Below are 18,237 nucleotides of genomic sequence, written 5' to 3' on the forward strand. Positions count from 1 at the left end.
GTAGTAGTGCGCCTTCTCGATGGTGTTGGTCAAGGCGCGCACGGCTCTGCATGCCGGCCCGATAGCTCCGGCGAGAATAAACTGGGTTGCTCGGTGCATCATTGCATGCATGCATGGCTTTGGCTAGTTCAAACTTGAAACCTTCATGCTGACTCGGACGATCAGTCAGGCAGTGGCGGAGCCACCAGTATGGCGAACCATGGCGGCCACCATACCTAGTGGCCGACGAAATCTCCAGTTCCTGCGAGGTTCAGCCACCATAGAAACAGAAGGCTGTTCGGCTAGAAACTGGAAGAAGAAGAAGAAGATAAAATATTTAGAGTATCTCCAGTAGATTACTCGTTCCTATCCCCAATACTAAAAATATATTTTTTTAGTAATGGGAGGTGATCCAGCAGATTACCAATTCCATCGCTAATACCTGATTTTTTTTATCACCAAAACAGGCCTCCCTCTTGCTCAAATGCAAGGGAATTCCTCTCTCCACTCTATTCTTTGAGTAATCTGTTACATCATTCCCTACCAAAAATATAAATAGTATTATTTTTAATGGAGAGAGAAAGTATATAGGATACTAGAGATAACTAATATTCTGGAGATGCTCTTAGTCTTTAGAATTTTGGACCGTCAGCCCATGACCAGTCCATTTCCCTAAAGATGAACCGTGAAAAATTGGTACGAAGGCGCGGTCGCCCGTCAGTTTGTCACCCTCGGTTGCCTCCACGGTACCTCGCCCTCCGCCGCTCTGCGTCTCCACCATAGATAGGTTTTAATCCGAGCTCTACCACTGCTGTCAGGTAGTCTAGGTTCAAGGACTCAATGTTCACGTACAGCCGTACAGATGAACCCAAAGTCCCATGATCTAATTTTTCACGCTGATGTGAGTCTTCGGAACAAATCGTACTACTAACCTCCATTTTGAAATACTTGGCACTTCTCGTTTAGCGTGCTAAATTTGACCAAGAGTTTTTTCTTAAAAATTTTGTACATACTTAAAAATCTCAAATAGTAATAAAGTCTATTTCATAATAAATCTACTAATATATAAACATTAAATATTTATAAATATTCTATAGAAAAAAGTGTTTGGTCAAAGTTAGTACATTAATCGAGAACTGTGAAGTATTTTAAAACGGAGGTTAGTACAGTGTTTACTGCGATACAACGCGACCCCGGGATGTTAGTAGGTCGCAGGGCCGTTTTCCACCCCATATCCTGCCTTTCCTGGGGGTAGTGTGCTCCTTTTGCCGCGCGGCATGTTTCCCCACGGACCGCGACTGTTGGGGTCGTGGGCTCCGGCTTTGACGGGACGCGACGCGTCGTGGGCGGCAACGTCAAGATGGTCCTCGTGGGGATCGAGGAGGCGGTTCGTCTTCCTCCTCTTTATAGCAGGTCACGGCGGCGGCGGTAGGGTATCCTGCTCGCATTCGCAAAAGAGAGAAGAAGAAGAAAAAACTCCTCACCTTTCCGCCGCCGTCGTTTCCATCGCCGTCGAGCCATCGAGCCCCTGAGCCCTACCCATAAAGAACTCCGGCCATGTCGTTCTGGCAGCATTCCGACGTGACCGCCGCGCGTTTGAATGGCCGAGTGGCCAAGGGGCTCCTGTGCCCCCTCACCGAGGCGCAAGAGTGGATCATTCCCGACAACGAGTCATTGCCATAGCCGCCGGCAGGCTACGTCGTCTCGTTCGTTCATTTCCACAAGCGGGGCTTTGCGACGCCGTCCCACCAGTTCTTCCGAGGGCTGCTGCACCACTACAAGATTGAGCTGCAGCATCTGAATCCCAATGGGATCCAGCAGATCTCGGCCTTCATCGCCCTGTGCGAGGGCTTCCTCGGTGTCCCACCCGTCTTCTGGCTGTGGAAGAATTTCTTCGCCGTCGCCCTCATCCAAACGAAGGTGGGTAGCGTGTGGTTGCCCACCCCAGTGGGCTGCGCCGGCATCCACCTCCGCAGCGGCCGCAGCCGTCGATCGGAGCAATACATGGACATCCACCTCAAGAATTCGCACAAGGGGTGGCATGCCTCGTGTTTCTACGTCAAGAACCATGCTGACGCCCTTCTACCACCTATTGGCATTTCTTAAGTCGCTACTAGGTTTTGAGTTCCTGGCAACGGCCTCAGAAATGCGTGTTGACATTTCTTAATGTAATCACTAGGAATGGGGGTGTTAAACTCATCCCTAGCGACTGCACCAAGAAACGCCACTCTCGTGGTATAGTCTATACGATTACAGAAGGACCCGCAAGCGCACGGATATACCATTGTAGCATTTCACCCGGAGAGTAAGGGTATCGTTATTTATATTTTTCCAAAGGATGGCAGTGGCAAAGGTATTGTACTTAACATTAATCGTGACATTGTGTCTCAAGCAATAGGCAGAGCTCTAACAGGGGTAAGCCATGATAAAGAATAAGCAAGGGTAATGCGACACAACACACAACCACACTCCAGGAGGAAGGAATAAAAGAGAGAAACGACCAAAAGAAAGAACTAAGCTATCCTACGTTAAGTCAGCTGGAGCTTAGGCTAGGTTAGGTGTCCTAGTGCTTCTATCCAAAGCTGGGGTCATGTTAGGACATGGTTAGAACTACAGGTGCCAGGAAAATGGGATAGCGGGAAGAAGGTCCCGCACCGGAGTACATCCAGTCCCGTTACCTCTTTGCTTAAACTCCTACACCGAACCCGAACGTCGGGGAGTACACTAAACGCAACACAGCTGTTACGCTGGACAGACAGGGCTGTCACCACCTGCCGTCTACCCCGGTCACACTGTGGAGCATGGTCATATCCGAAGGATCCCGCATACCCGAGCACCACGCTCGTGTATGAAGTCACTACCATAGCGTCCCCGGATCTCCCACCCTTCGGATGGACAAGTAAAACGCTAGAGCAAGCCTAAAGGCACAACGAACCTCTATCTGTACTCGGATCATCTGGTCTAACCAAATTTGAAGCACAACTCATGAACGAACTAAGCATGGATTGATAAACTATCAAGATAGTAAAGCAACCATGGCACAACTCTATATTATGAATAGAAAGCTGACAAGTCGAATACAAAGCCATACCAGGAGCCGAGAATTGCTCAACGACCCCGAGGACGACTTGCTTCACTAAAGAAGAACTAGCCTAGCTAAGAGAGCAAGAGAGAGAGAGAGAGCCTCCTTGGAGAAGTGGAATGAGAGTTGTGTGTGTGTTGAGAGGGGTGGAGGAGAGGCCTATTTATAGTCTTGGAGGTTGGTTCCCACCAAATGCACATATGGAAGGTGATCAGGTGGTGTAGGGGCTACTCCTCCTCAAAATGCACCTAGACGAGTGGCCGGCCAGGTTCGGCCGACCCATGGGGTCGGCCGGCCCTACCTGGCGGCCGTTTGTCCTTATTTTGTTCTGGCAGGCTGACATGTGGGCCCTGATCTCTTTCCTTGTATGCATATTGCGTGGCGGGCCTGTTTGCTCTGCCAGATGGGCCCTCCTTATAAGTGTGTGATGCTGGATGCGATATTATGTGTAGTTGTGTGGCGTCGGCTGTGTGTTTTCGTCTTGTTCTGCTCTTGCTCATCTGAAATTGAAAGAGCATCTAGGCCCCTAGTGGGTTTTGGTGTATTGATTGACAACACGATTAAAGGACTAACTTGTTTACAAGAGATTATGAGTAGGGATTTAATTCAAGATGTGATATTAAATAAAGTAACTCATGTATTGCAAGCAAATGTTTATATCCCACTAGTATTACTTATATATGACAAGCATAATTGAGAAAGAAAAATGGAGAGCAAGACATTCATGAGATATGAAGGCTCTAATATTTGTTGAAGCTTGTTGATTTATTGTTGGCGCCTACCAACGTCACCACTGAATGACAGCGATGACGCCCGCAGATGCCAAGGGGGTGGTAGGTATTTCATGAACCACGAATAAATCCGCAAGCGCACGGAATACCACTGTAGCATTTACCCAGGAGTATACCGGGGTGTCATTTATATTTCCTCAGGGAAGGCGGCGAATGGAAGTACATACGCTAGTTTATGTACTGATCTAGATTGGATATTCAATTGCATAAATAGGGGTAAGATAGATAACATGGTAGGAGGTAGTGTGACACACACACAAACTACCCTCAAAGATAAATAAACAAAAGATGCTATAGGCAGGGAGAAAGGCAGAAGTTAGAGCTCGAGTCAGATATGCTAGGCTAGGTATATCTATACTATCTTATGGTTAGATTGTTAAAGATTAAACAAGTACAACAGGGAGGCCACTCCTCTAGCTGACGGGAGAAGCCCATTCACCTAGGCGGCTTTATATACCTCCTTCTCCCCAATCCGAACGTGGAGGATTACTAGGGTTCGGACAGGACCGTCACCACTGGCTGGCTACCTCTCAATCCGTGGGAAAGGGTGACATCCAGCAACACTTATGTAGTCTAGACCCCACGTCTACATTAGTAAGTGATACTCTAGCATCTCGCGCGGAGCCCCCACCCTCCGGATGGACAGACATCACATTAGAGCAAACATACAAATACTGGAACAGTTGACAGAGTTCTAAGGCCAATACGTTAACCATCGCAAGCACAGGGCGATCATGCAATGCAAGCATCGAATGATAACGCAACCAGATCACGAAGCATATATCCGATAACTCATAACATACTTCAAGCAGATATCGGTAACCATAGTCTAATTCTATTACAAACAACCGAGAATTATAAGAGAGGACTAGAGATGAACTCATACTAGAACTCTCGAGCAACTTCGAGGACTCGATGACTCCTAGACTTCTCCTAAACTCCACTAAGCCTATAGACTAAGCAAGAATGCCTAGAGGTAAATGAAGAGAGGTGTGGTGTGTGTGTGTTCCATTCTCTACCCCTCCCTTATATTTATAGGAGGGAGCCACGGCCGTGCAGCAGCTCTACCACGGTGAACCCCTTATATATTTTTTTTCAGACATGGCTACCCCTTAAAGCGTTGGTTCTCTCTCTTTTATCAACCCTTGATATATATTTTTTCCAGACATGGTTACCCCTTTTCCTTCTCTCTCTTTTTTTGGGGGCCATTCTTCTTTGGCATGCCATCTTTTCTCTTTTTGGGGCAACCATAATCTAACACTATATTTTATTTCAGGGATGTTCTAGGAGAGAGTTCGCCAAAATACGGAGTATTTATTGGTGGATGGTGGTGAAGCTAATTCCTAATGTAGGAACGTCGCAAGTGGATGGTTGTGTACGTGCTTATGATCGAGAAAGCATGAAGAGATCCTCACTAGGGTCACAAAATTTGACAAAACTCAACAGAATGACAAGCAGCATATGTATAAGGTTTCTCATGGTGTATGACATATGGCTCTGGTAGGACTTGCTTATCACTGAGGAACTTGCCTTTTTGAACTTTTCGAAAATAAAAACTCCAGATTTCAAGCATCACTAGAATAGAGTTGCACGGATTTATTTACCATATCTATACTCACAACAACTTTCATGAGGCAAAGTGTTTACGTAGCCAACAGAATTAAACTTAAGAGAACTCTTTAGCCAAAAACTAGACACATCAGGCAAGGTAGAACAAAGCAAAACTCATCCTTTCAACTTTTATGAGAAGTTAAAACATTCTTACCGCGCATGATAAAAGAGAAATTAAGCGGTAAATATTTATTTTGTTTTGAAAGTTTTTATTAAAATTATTCAAGAAGAAAATAAAGGGATACAGTTGACTTAGGGGAGGAAACCTCCCCCAACCTAGCTCTTGGTTTAGGGTCCAAAAAGCAGGACCTTTCTCCATACCTGATTAGGTCGAGGTCATTTCGTCCGTACCTAGAGAAGTAGTAGCGGGCGATGATGTCTTCTTCTTCTTGCGCTACACCTTCTTACTCTTCTTTGGTGGCGTAGATGGAGCAGGAGTAGGATCCTCGAGTGTAGGGTAGACAATCTCTAGGTCCTCCCATACGGTATTGGTGATAAAATCGGAGATCTTCTGATTGTCTTCTACTAGCTTATTCGGGGGATCATGAATCTCCCAATCTTCCCAGGCAGGCTCGGAAGGAGAGTGATGAATATCCCAATTCTCCCAACTGGGCTCAGCCCATAACCCTTGCCTCTCGCTATCTTCATGAATCAGAAACAATTTCCTCTTGTTCAGAAACTTGAATTTCATGGTTTTCTCAATGATGCGAAGGCCGACTTTCCCTACTCCGACATCGATTCTGGCATTTGCGTCTCTCAGGAAAGGTCGCTCAAGTATGAGCAGAATCTCGAGATCTCCCTCCATGTCGAGGACCACAAAGTCCGCGAGTATGAAGGTGTTCATGACCTTTACCAAGAGGTTCTCCACGACTCCCTCGGGATACCTCACGGTAGAGTCTACCAGCTGCACACACATAGTGGTGGGGGAAAGTGCCAGATAGCTCAGCTTCTCGAATGTTACCTTGGGCATGATGTTGATGCTGGCTCCAAGGTCGCATAGAGCATGATCGAAGTCGCAATCGAAGATCGAGCAACTGATCACTGGGGTTCCGGGATCCTCTCGTATAATAGCTGCTAGTTTGACCCACGCACTCCTTCAGGATCGCGTGAGTTTATCTACATAGCCGGTGAAGGATGAATTGGTAGGCGGCTTCTCCCACTTAGCAGTCATGGCGTTGACGCTCTCTAGAGTAGATTCGGGTTGCCCCAGAATCTTCCCTAATTCAGCAGCAGGAGTAGCAGCGGCCAGCTGAGCCAATTGAGTTTCAAGCATCTTTTTGAAACTCAGCTAGTTCTTGATGGCGGTGGAGAAGCCGTCCATCTTAGCATGGATGGTCTCCATGGATTTGTCATTCACAGGTAACTTCTTCTGAAGGGACTCATTGATCTTCACTTGGCCGTAGACAAGATCCCTCAAGGTAGGTTGGTTAGGATTGAAAGAATTCGAATTCCCGTTACCTCCTTGATAATCTGGGCGTGGTTGATTCCACCCCTGACCTCCTTGTGGACGAAACCCGTTGTTGTTGCCATTGAGATACATAGCTTCTTCTTGGGTTTCCGGGCAGTTATCACCCGAATGTCCAACATTCCCACAGACCTCTCACGTCATGCGAACTTCCAAGGCTTATAATGTCTGCATCTGAGTCTTGTCTTGGGAATAATCCTCGAAATTCTTGAAGAGGAGATCAATTTTCACAGCGAACATGTCAGTCTCCTTGACGGAGTGCGTGCCTCACTGACGTGGTTGGAGACGATCATCGCTCCAACCTTGGTTGGATACCATCTTCTCGATTAAAGCTGTAGCTCGTTCAATGGTCAGCGAGATGAAAGCTCCACCCGCAGCGGCATCCAGATGATCACGGGAAAATTGAGTCAACCCGTTGTAGAAGTTCTGAAGAATAAGCCAATTGTTCATCCCATGGTGCGGACACGCAAGGATATACTCCTGAAGTCTCTCCCAAGCTTCAGGAATTGACTCATTTGATGCCTGCTGGAAGCTCGAAATCCTTCCACGAAGAGAATTGGTCTTGCCCGTCGGTCTTGTTAGCACCTTGCACATTTGTCCCAGGTGTCCACAGCGGTCTTATTAGCATAGAACAACTGCTTCGCTCTCCCCAGAAGAGAGAACGGAAACAGACGGAGCCGGATCGCATCCTGAGATACTCCCTTGATAACAAAAGTACTACAGAGCTCCAAGAATTGCTGGAGATGAGCGCTGGCATCCTCATTGGCCATACCACAGAAAGGGCTGGCCTGCACCATCGTGATAAGACCTGTCTTGATCTCAAAATTCTCTCCCTCGGTGTTAACCTCGGGTCCGGTAGGAACCTAGTTAGCAGACGGAGCGGAGTAATCACGGAGTGTCTTCTGGGCCATGGCTTGAGAAGCTGATGGTGCTTGAATGACTGGTTCGGCTGCCGAGAGTGAGATCTGAGAGGGCACGACACGAGGACGAACTCTTCTCAAAAGTGACTCTGGATTAGGCGTGAAGTTTTGCGGCATGTTGAAACCGGTCATACACTACCCTGTTTTCATATCCACAAAAGACAGAAAACAAAGCCAAGTTAGCCTGTTTAGCAAGCGAATATCAATTCAATTTTGTTCATAACTTTTGCCTATGTAACTTCTTTTTATGCCTTCCCCGGCAACAGCGCCAAAAATGCTTGTTGGCACCTACCAACGTCACCACTGAATGACAGCGATGACGCCCGCAGACACTAAGGGGGTGGCAGGTATTTTATGAACCACGAATAAATCCGCAAGCGAATGGAATACCGCTGTAGCATTTTACCCATGAGTATACCAGGGTGTCATTTATATTTCCGCAGGGAAGGCGGCTGACAGAGGTACATCCGGGTACCTCCCAGTCGAGTAGTTATCTCCCGACTGGGTACCTACTCGGCCAGGACCACTCTGCACGACTACCTGGCGGACAGGCACTCTGCTGGACGTCGGAAGGTTCCTCCGAGGACGAGGATCAAGGCGCGGATATGTATTCCAGATATCTAGGGATCTAAACTGACCTGATTCCATGTAACAACTCGAGTAGATGTCTTTCCTTACTTGTAACCCACGGCACCTGGCCTATAAAGGCGCCGTGAGGGGACCCATAGAACGCATCTAGCATCAATCATCTCATCGTCAAGCTCAATACATACAACACATGACGTAGGGTATTACGCTCCCGAGTGGCCCGAACCTGTCTAAACTCTAGCGTCAACTCGCAACCATCTAGTTCTTGGCTCCAGAATCCCCTCTTCACCTACAAATCTACCGCGGGCATACCCCTGGTGGACTTGCGGATAAGCAATCCGACAGTTGGCGCACCAGATAGGGGAGATTTCTCAGGAGTCCTTGTAGCGAGCTCAATGGCAGCAAGTTTCGGCGTCTTCTCCGCCAACGTCAGCATCCAGATGGAGGCCGCCGCCAGATTCGCCTTCACCTTCGGTAGTTTCCCGGAAACTACTGTTCCTCGAAACCCACCCACCAGCCCCTCGATCACCGAGAGCGGCAACTCCACCAGCGTCAGATCCGATCTGACGGCTCAAAGCTCCATCATTCGTTGAGTTTCCGAACTTGACATCAATGAACCTCCGATCGTCCGCCCGAGGGCAATGCTTCGGCCGGTCATATGCAACAACGATCTAATCTCCGGAATAGATCACGTCACCAAGTCCCTTGCCGAGTGCATTCAACTCGGCGAGACTGTGCTGGGTCGTCTAGGCGGCTCGGCTGTCCTCCCGTACGGGCTCCGCAACAACTCTGCAGTCTACTCGGATCAGATCCGAGTACGTATGGGTAACCTGCGCATCACCGAGTTGGACCAATCTGACTCGGATCTGCCCTGATCTAATGAGGTTGGGTATCAGGCGGCCGTCTTCACCCTTCTACCCAACCGCAACAACCCCGACGGCCGGCGCCAGATCTCGGTCGTCTCGGTGGACTATGAATCCTTCACCGGCGAGGACGACCAACAGAGGGGGGAACGTCTTCATCGCAACGGCCTCCGTGCCGACCGTCGGGCCAACGAGCGAGTCATCTTCCAGGCCAAGGAAGATCTCGATAACGACGAGCGTCGCAACCCCAGGGTTTCACGGAGGCGTCCATCACCGCCAAGCCCAGGAACCTTGAAAACGAGTTCGTCCAGGATTATGACGGTCATCAAATCTTCGCCACGCCATCCGCCAACATGGCCGCTGTCCTCCAGGTATTCGAGGGACTACCCCAAACTCCCAAGATTGCAAAAGCTCATGCTCGCTTGCATGTTGCAGCAACCCAGGCCCAGGGCCTGAGAAGGGAGTACTCCAACCGCCGGGGGCAATCAAGCTCCAACCGCTCCGTGCGTCCTCATCGCCATGATGAAGAGGTCGACTAGCCCGACCTTCGGGACCGTCTCGCCCGCCGAGATCTTCGACCCCATGTCGACAACCGTCATCGCCAATGGGACAACGACGAGCGGGAATGACGCTGCCGTTACGACGATGAGAATGGTGCACCCGACCGCATCCGCAACAACCGCGATCGCCGACCCCGCGACGACGACTACGACCTGGCGGACGACTTGGACGGCTTCTCCGCCTTCTCCGACAGGTTGTGAGCCATCCAGTGGACCGCGACCTTCAAGCTGGTTGGCATCGAAAAATTCAATGGTGAGTCTTATCCCAAGACATGGCTGCGCACCTACTCCATCGCCGTCCGAGCAGCGAACGGCAACAACGACATCATGGCGGCATACTTCCCGGTGATGATGAGCCGGCAAGCACAGAATTGGCTCGAGTCTCTTCCTACCGGCTCGATCAATTGCTGGCAGGACCTCTGCACCGCCTTCATCCAGTACTACCAAGCAGCCTGCCCAGGCCCCAAAACTAGATAGGATCTGGGCAGCGTCACGCAATGGCCTTCCGAGTCCCTGCGTGATTACATCAAAAGGTACTTTGCTAACTGTAATACAATTACGGAAGTTGATGACAGGGACGTGATCTACCACTTCCACCAAGGCCTCTATAGCTTCGAACTATGGAGAAAGATGTTTGAGTCCAACCCAAAGACCGTCTCTGACATGATGGCCGTCGTCAACAAGCACGCTGACATGGAGGAGCCGAGCGTGCACACCGCTGCCACAAGGACCGTCGTGAGCGTGCCGATCTTCCTCGCCAAGGGGACGACAACTTGGCTCGCCCGAGTGGGGATCGTCCACCACGTCACGGCAAGTATCGCGACCGCACCGAGTCATCCAAGGCCCGCGATCGCAAGCGCGGCCCCGACAATATCGTTGCCGTCGCCAACCGGCCTCAGCAACGTACCTCCCACGACTAGGAGGAGCTCGATAGGCTCCTCGACTCCAAGTGCCCCAGGCACAAAGATGCCAACCACACCGCACGAGAATGTCGTGCCCTCTCCAACAGCGTCGCGCCAGAGGAACCCAAGCGGCCCAGGCTCGATGACCGTGAAAGGCCGGGTAGCTCCAGAAGCTCCCGTGGCCGTGGCCGCCGGAACTGCTCGCCCAGGCGAGACGAGGAGGACCACCAGGGCAACAGATCACCCGGCACCTTCCAGGAGGAGCAACGGGTGGTTAATATCATCTTCGGAGGCTCCAGCGCCCCGTCCTGCAAGCGCAGCATTAAGCTGCACAATCACGACGTCAACTCGGTGTTCAGGCACCCGGTTGAACCTCTTTGCTGGTCGGAAATCTCCATTGCCTTCGACCGATGCGACCACTGGGTTCACCTGCCCAGGCAAGGTGCTTACCCACTCGTGGTCAACATGGTGATATGCCAGATCCGTCTGGCCAGGGTACTCATCGACGGGGGCAGCGCCCTCAATATCATCATCGCCAAGACTCTAGAGGACATGGGCTTCGACATGACCAAGCTGGTTCCTTCAGACCAGGCCTTCTACGACATCATCCCGGGTGCGGGCTCAACTCTGGTTGGCAAGGTCACCCTCCCCGTCACCTTCGGCACCCGGGACAACTACCGCACAGAGTCCATCATCTTTGAGCTGGCCCCGTTCGAGACTTCCTACCACGCTATACTGGGGAGACCAGCTCTCGCCAAGTTCATGGTGATCCCCAACCACACATATCTTCTCTTGAAGATGCCGGCTCCAAACGGAGTCCTTTCCATCTGCGGCGACATCCAGACGCCTCACTCCTGCGAGACGGAAGAACAACAACACCGCCGAGGCCTTGGAGAGAAGCAACAACCAGGCCATGGTCGCTCAGGTGGCAAAGGCCCTCACAATGGACCAGCTCCAGAAGCCGTCCAATAACTCGGCGCCAGTCCCAGTTGCACCCCGATAGTCAGACAAAGGCGATCGTCCTCAGTGACAACCACCCCGACAAGACAGCATTGATCGGGGCCGACCTCGACTCCGCATAGGAACTCGCGCTCACCTCTTTCCTCCGCGCCAACTAGGACATCTTCGCATGGAAGCCGTCTGACATGCCAGGCGTACCGAGGGAGGAGGCTGAGCACTCCTTGGATCTCAATGAGAAGGCACGACCCGTCAAGCAGCGGCTGCGTCACTTCGCTCAAGATCGAAAGGAGGCCATTAGGGTAGAGGTAACCCGGCTCTTAGCCGCTGGTTTTATCCTAGAAGTCACACATCCAGAATGGCTGGGAAACCCAGTCCTTGTAAAAAAGAAAAATGGCGAATGGAGAATGTGTGTTGATTATACGGATCTCAACAAGCACCGGCCTAAAGACCCTTTTCCTCTCTCGCGCATCGACCAGGTTGTTGACTCGACAGCCGAGTGCACGCTTCTCTCTTTTCTTGATTGCTACTCCAGCTACCATCAGATTGCCTTGAAGAAGTCGGATCAAGAGAAGACATCATTCATCACGCCCTTTGGGGCGTACTGCTACAATAACATGACGTTCGGCCTCAAGAATACAGGTGCCACATATCAGAAGGCCATCCAAAAATGCCTCCAGGGGCAGATCGGGCTTACGTAGATGACGTCGTCATCAAGACTAGGTCCAGTGATCAGTTCATTGCCGACCAACAAGAAACATCTGAAAATCTCAGGAGATTCAAATGGAAGCTCAACCCCACCAAATGCGTCTTCGGTGTCCCGGCAGGCAAACTACTCGGCTTCATCGTAAGCAGCCGGGGAATCGAAGCCAACCCAACAAAGATCAACACTATCAGATTCATGAAGCCACCCAGGTGCAAGAAGGATCTGATGAAGCTTACAGGGTGCATGGCCGCCTTGAGTCGGTTCATCAGTCGACTCGGCGACAGAGGCCTGCCCTTCTTCAAACTTCTCCGGAAGTCGGACAAATTCGAGTGGAATGAGAAAGCCGCCGCAGCCTTCCAGCAGCTAAAGGATTTCCTCACAACTCCACCAGTCTTAACAGCTCCAGAAGACGGAGAAACGCTACTCCTATATATCGCGGCAACTACGCATGTGGTCAGCACTGCCCTGGTCGTCGAACGAGACGAGCCGGGCCATGTCTACAAAGTACAATGACCCATCTACTTCATCAGAGAAGTACTCAGCGAGTCCAAGTTGCGCTATCCTTAGGTGCAGAAACTCCTCAACGCGATCCTCTTCATGTCCAGGAAGCTGCGCCACTACTTCCAAGCACACAATGTCAAGGTGGTTTCCTCCTTCCTCCTCAGCGACATACTTCACAATAGGGACGCCAATGGCCGAATCGTCAAGTGGTCGGTGGAGCTAGGAGCCCTCTCTATCGAATTTCTCTCCCGCTCCACCATCAAGTCACAAGCACTGGCAGACTTTATCACCGAGTGGACCGAGATTCAGGATCCACCACCTGACGAGCGACCCGAGCACTGGGTCATGTACTTCGACGGCGCCCTCAACCTCGATGGCGCCGGGGCAGGCATCCTCTTTATCTCCCCGAAAGGTGAGCAACTAAAATATGTCCTACAGCTACTCTTCAAGGCCACCAACAACGCGGCCGAGTACATGGCCCTCATCCATGGTCTCAGGATCGCGGCCTCACTCGGCATCAAGAGGCTACTTGCGTATGGTGACTCCAAAGTCGTCATCTAGCAAGTCAACAAGGATTAGGACTGTACCCAGGAGAAGATGGACACCTACTGCAAGGAGATCCGCAAGCTCGAGGCCCACTTCTACGGCCTAGAATTTCATCATGTCCTCCGAGACTACAACGTGGCAGCTGATGTACTCTCCAAGCTGGGCTGCAAGCGGGCACTCGTCCCGGCCGGCATCTTCGTGCAGGCTCTCAACTCCCCCACTGTCAAGATCGAGGAGGAACCTCCTACCATGCCTGAACTAGTGCCAGCCCTAGGCCAAGATGTACTAGTTGCCGATCTAGATTGGCGATCCCTGATACTCGACTTCATCATCAACAATAAGTCCTACCTGAAGGACAAGGAGCACGAGCGACTCGCCTGCCGAGCCGCAAGCTACGTTGTCATCGGAACCAAGTTGTTCAGGCACTCGGCATCTTCAGGAACCCTCTCCAAGTGCATCTCCCAGTCAGATGGAGTCCGAATCCTCAGCGAGATCCACTCAAGAATTTGCGGAAACCACGCAGGAGCTTCCACCCTGGTGGGCAAAGCTTTCAGGTCAGGCTTCTATTGGCCGACGACCATGGCCGACGCTCAAGCCATCGTCAGACGATGCCCAGGATGTCAGTTTTTCTCAAAGCAACAGCATGTTCTGGCTCAGGCTCTGCGAACGATCCCTCCATCCTGGCCATTCGCCTGCTACGGACTCAATTCGGTGGGACCCCTGAAAACAGTGCAAGGCAGCTACACCTTCATATTCGTCGCCATCGACAAGTTCACCAAGTGGATCGAGGTGAAGTCGGTCTCCGCCACGACAGCAGCCAAGGTAGCCGAGTTCATCCAGGAGATAATGCACAGGTTCGGAGTGCCCAATCGGATCATCACAGACCTGGGCACCTCCTTCACCGGATCCGAATTCTGGGACTTCTGCCAGGAAAGCTGCATCGACATGTACTATGCCTCTGTGGCCCACCCAAGTGCAACGGCCAGGTGGAACGCGATAATTGTCGGGTACCACGATTAGGGACACCCTAATCGGGGTACTAAGATCACCCTAAAAACGCAAACACATATTAGGCAACTGACCCCACGAAGGCCCACGGCCTCATTCCAATCTTGAAGAAAGAAAGGGACTCAAAGAAGCCCAGCACGTGGCCCGTCCGCACCCCCCTCGGACCCGCGGGGTGATCTCCGCCTCGCTCGAGGGCTCCCATCGAGACCCTCGACTGCGTCCCGCATCTCCGCCTCGCTCGAGGGTAGCGAACCTACCCTCGAGCGGGCAAAACATCTCCGCCTCACTCGAGGGTAGCGAACCTACCCTCGAGCAGGGCGAATCATCTCCGCCTCGCTCGAGGCCACCCGTCGACGTAAAGGACAAACGGCCCTTCCGCACACCCACCCGTCGTACGGAGGCATTAAATGCCAACCACTCCTCCACAGCACCCAGGACAGATGGCGTCAGGCCGCCATTCCCCACAGTGGCTATTACCGGAGTCCCGTCCGCTAACTCCGGTCACTGCTCCGCCATCCCAGACGTTGTGGCAGCACTGTGGAACTTGCGACGCGGGATGAGACATGCTCGGCACAGCTCCTGTTACTATTCTGCCAGCTCCGGCTGTCCGGACTCCACCTCACCGCACGTATGGCCCCGGACCCGCCCACTGCTCGGGAAGGGGTCCGGCGTCGCCACGTGTCCCTCAAGGAGGGACGTTCAGCACTAGCAGCCGGAGGCCCGGACCTCCCCCGCTCGAGGTGTCTGGGATCTCCATGCGACTCCCTGACCTCCTTAGTGCACACGCCAGCACTCCGTCCAGGGGGGTCCGGGACCGCCGCGTGCCCTGCTACCGCTGGTGCACGTATATATGCAAGACCCTGACCTGCAGGGCCCATGGAGCGCCACCACGCCACATCTGGAGGACTGTACACCCTACAGCGATGACCACGCTGCCTGCTGGGGCTGGCAGGACGCCGACGCGATCTATGCAAGACCAAGGACGATACCCAGGATGACTGCCACGCCCGACGCCATGCCCCACAGTGTACTTTCCACAGTGCTCGACCACTGCACTCCCGTGATTCGGGGGAAAACGACGACTTCCACGTTCCCCTACGCATGTACACCGTCCCTCCTTGTGACTATAAAAGGAGGAGGCGGGCTTCCTTTAAAGGGGACGTTGGCTATCATCGTCACGCAATTTGACCACTCGATAGAACACAACGCTCAGCACCCAATATTGGCACTCGCTTCAATCAACTTCACCTCTAGCAGAGACTTGGGAGCTTCCCTCCCTCTCTCGCCTTGCCTGTACCCCCTACTATAGGCACCTCCGGTGCAAGATAATACAGTGCCCTCGCACACCCCCTTTGCTGGACGTACGGCCCCGCGGCCGGAACCAGGATAAACCCGTGCATTACTGTGTTGCCTCTTGCATCAACATCTGGGACAAGGAAACACGCAGCATTACTAGTTGGGATCCGGACTGCCGGGTCAGGACACCGACAGTTGGCGCGCCAAGTAGGGGCTCGCTGCGTGACATTTTCTCCTTTGTTCCCATTTGATCTCCAGGGATGGCGAGCAGATCCAACCCATTCCCCATGGGCGTCTCGGATCCGCTCCCAGCACAATACGTGATCTGGTTTAGGAGTCTCGAGTTCAGAGCAACCGGCAACGGTTACCTCATGGAGCTCCTCTCGCCCAGACGCAACCCGGACACTCCGGCTTCACCAGCCGGCGCAACAGGCGCTCGGGCCAACATTCGCGACAAGTGCGCGCAGAGCGGCGCCGGGCGGCACGCCTCACCTCCCCCACGTGGGTCGAGGTTGCTATGTCGCGACTCAGCATCGCGGGCGACGGGGCCACCGCTTCGTCATCACGTGCTTCGGCATCAGCTGCGCCGATACTATCATCGACTGCAGCCCTAGTGCCTCCCAGGGGGGCGCGACTGCGGCATCGCCCTTCCCCATCGGGATGCGCAATGCTGCCTCCTACGCTTCTTCGACCAGCACCAACTACGCCAAGTATGAGGATCTGCCGGGTCATCACCTCCTGTCGATCTGCAACCTCATCGCGTCGTCTCCTAACGACTCATACCCCGAGACGGCGAGCTCGATCGCCGAGGATATCAACTTCGTCATGGACAACTTCACGGCCGAGGATGCTGAGGACTACTCCGGGGTCCGCAACCCCGGCGCTTTCTTCTCGTTCCAGCTGGCGACGGTTTACTGCCTCACCTGCTCCGAGGACTCCAGCAAGGGGGATTACGATCCCGCCCGGGAGTGCTTCATGGTCCAGCTCGCGGACGGGCAAGAGGACAACGCTCCGGGCGATGACGGGAACGGAGGGGCAGACGCGCAGGCGAATCAACCAGTGGCGCCGGCTGCGGCCCCTTCTTCTTCGTCAAGCTCGGCGGCGCGGCAGGCATAGCTGGCGCAGCTCAAGGAGCTTCAAGTCAAGCTGGACGAGCAGCGTCGGCAGACTCAGGACCTGCGCACCGCACTTGAGCAACAGCGCACCGCGCGTGGTGCACATGCCCAGGCGGCGGCACGCGTTGCCCGGGAGCGGATCCTTGTAGATGACAACGTCGACAAACCTCCGGAATTGAAAATAGCCGGCGAAAAACTCATCGCTGCGGCCTACCTACTCCAAGCGATGCCCGAGCCATCGACGACTTCGGGTCGCAACCTACACCGCGAGACATAGTCGCTCATCGACCAAGCTGCTGTGCAGCTGACCGAGAGCTCTGCGTCTCGCATGCGCTCGATAGCCCCGAAGCATCTCGGTGGGACTGCACGCCGGGACCACGAGGCCTCGGTGCATGACGCGAAGGCACCCTCGGTGCACGACCGCATCGGAAAGGCTCCCGCAAGGGAGCGACTCCTTGACATGCGCAGGCATGCCGGCGACGGCGACGCCCGCTACATCATCAACGGCAGGAAATACACCCCTCGACGGGGTGGATGCTTCGACCCTGAGCACGACAGGGGTGAGTCACCGGAGCCTCCGGGCACCCGGGTGTTCAGCCGGGAGAATCGAACCGCTCCTTTTCCCCTGCGCTTTCGACAACCCACCACCCTCATCAAGTACTCGGGCGAAACCAATCCTGCAGTCTGGCTCAACGACTACCACCTAGCGTGCCAGCTAGGCGGTGCGACGGAAGACGTGGTTATCATCCGCAACCTTCCCCTTCACCTTGCTGACGCCACACGAACGTGGCTCGAGCATTTGCCCGCGAACCAGATCCACAACTGGGCCGACTTAGTCTAGATCTTCATGGGCAACTTCCAGGGCACCTACGTGCACCCTGGGAACTCCTGGGACCTCAAAGGGTGTCGGCAGAAGCCCAATGAGTCCCTGCGCGACTATGTGTGGCGCTTCTCCAAGCAATGCACCGAGCTCCCCAGCGTCACCCACGTCGAGGTCATCAACACCTTCCTCGGGGGCACGACGTGCAGGAACCTGGTGCACGTGCTTGCGCGAAGCCGTCCCGCCAACACCAATTAGTTGTTCGATGCTGCCACCAACTACGCCGCCGGCGGGGAGGCAGTTGATGCCATTTTCGACAACAAGCCGAACAAGCGCAAGGAAGATGTGCCCGCAGAGTGCGGCAACCTCAAGACCCACGCCCCCGCCAAGAAACAAAAGCGGGGGAAGAAAGGGAAGAAGCAAGTCCCACCAATCCAGCGTGGACCCGGGCAGGCGGAAGACTCCGACGAGGCCTTCATCGCCACCCCGGACCGCAAAGGACCTCGAGGTCCCCCTCGAGGTGGAGG

The 18,237-nt window shown here is 53.2% G+C and overlaps 1 protein-coding gene across 1 annotated transcript; it reads left to right on the forward strand.

The window, feature by feature from the left end:
- The first annotated feature begins 13,522 nt into the window (after positions 1 to 13,522).
- On the forward strand, positions 13,523 to 14,491 carry LOC120709705. Its single transcript, XM_039995373.1, has one exon. It carries the CDS (start codon positions 13,523 to 13,525, stop codon positions 14,489 to 14,491), a length of 969 nt encoding a protein of 322 aa, XP_039851307.1.
- The last annotated feature ends 3,746 nt before the right edge of the window (positions 14,492 to 18,237 follow it).

Source organism: Panicum virgatum, chromosome 5K, assembly GCF_016808335.1.
Source record: "Panicum virgatum strain AP13 chromosome 5K, P.virgatum_v5, whole genome shotgun sequence".
In the NCBI taxonomy this organism is placed as follows: Eukaryota; Viridiplantae; Streptophyta; class Magnoliopsida; order Poales; family Poaceae; genus Panicum; species Panicum virgatum.

Coding starts and splice junctions, on each gene's coding strand:
- LOC120709705 (XM_039995373.1), top strand. CDS start 13,523: ATGGACACCTACTGCAAGGAGATCCGCAAGCTCGAGGCCCACTTCTAC.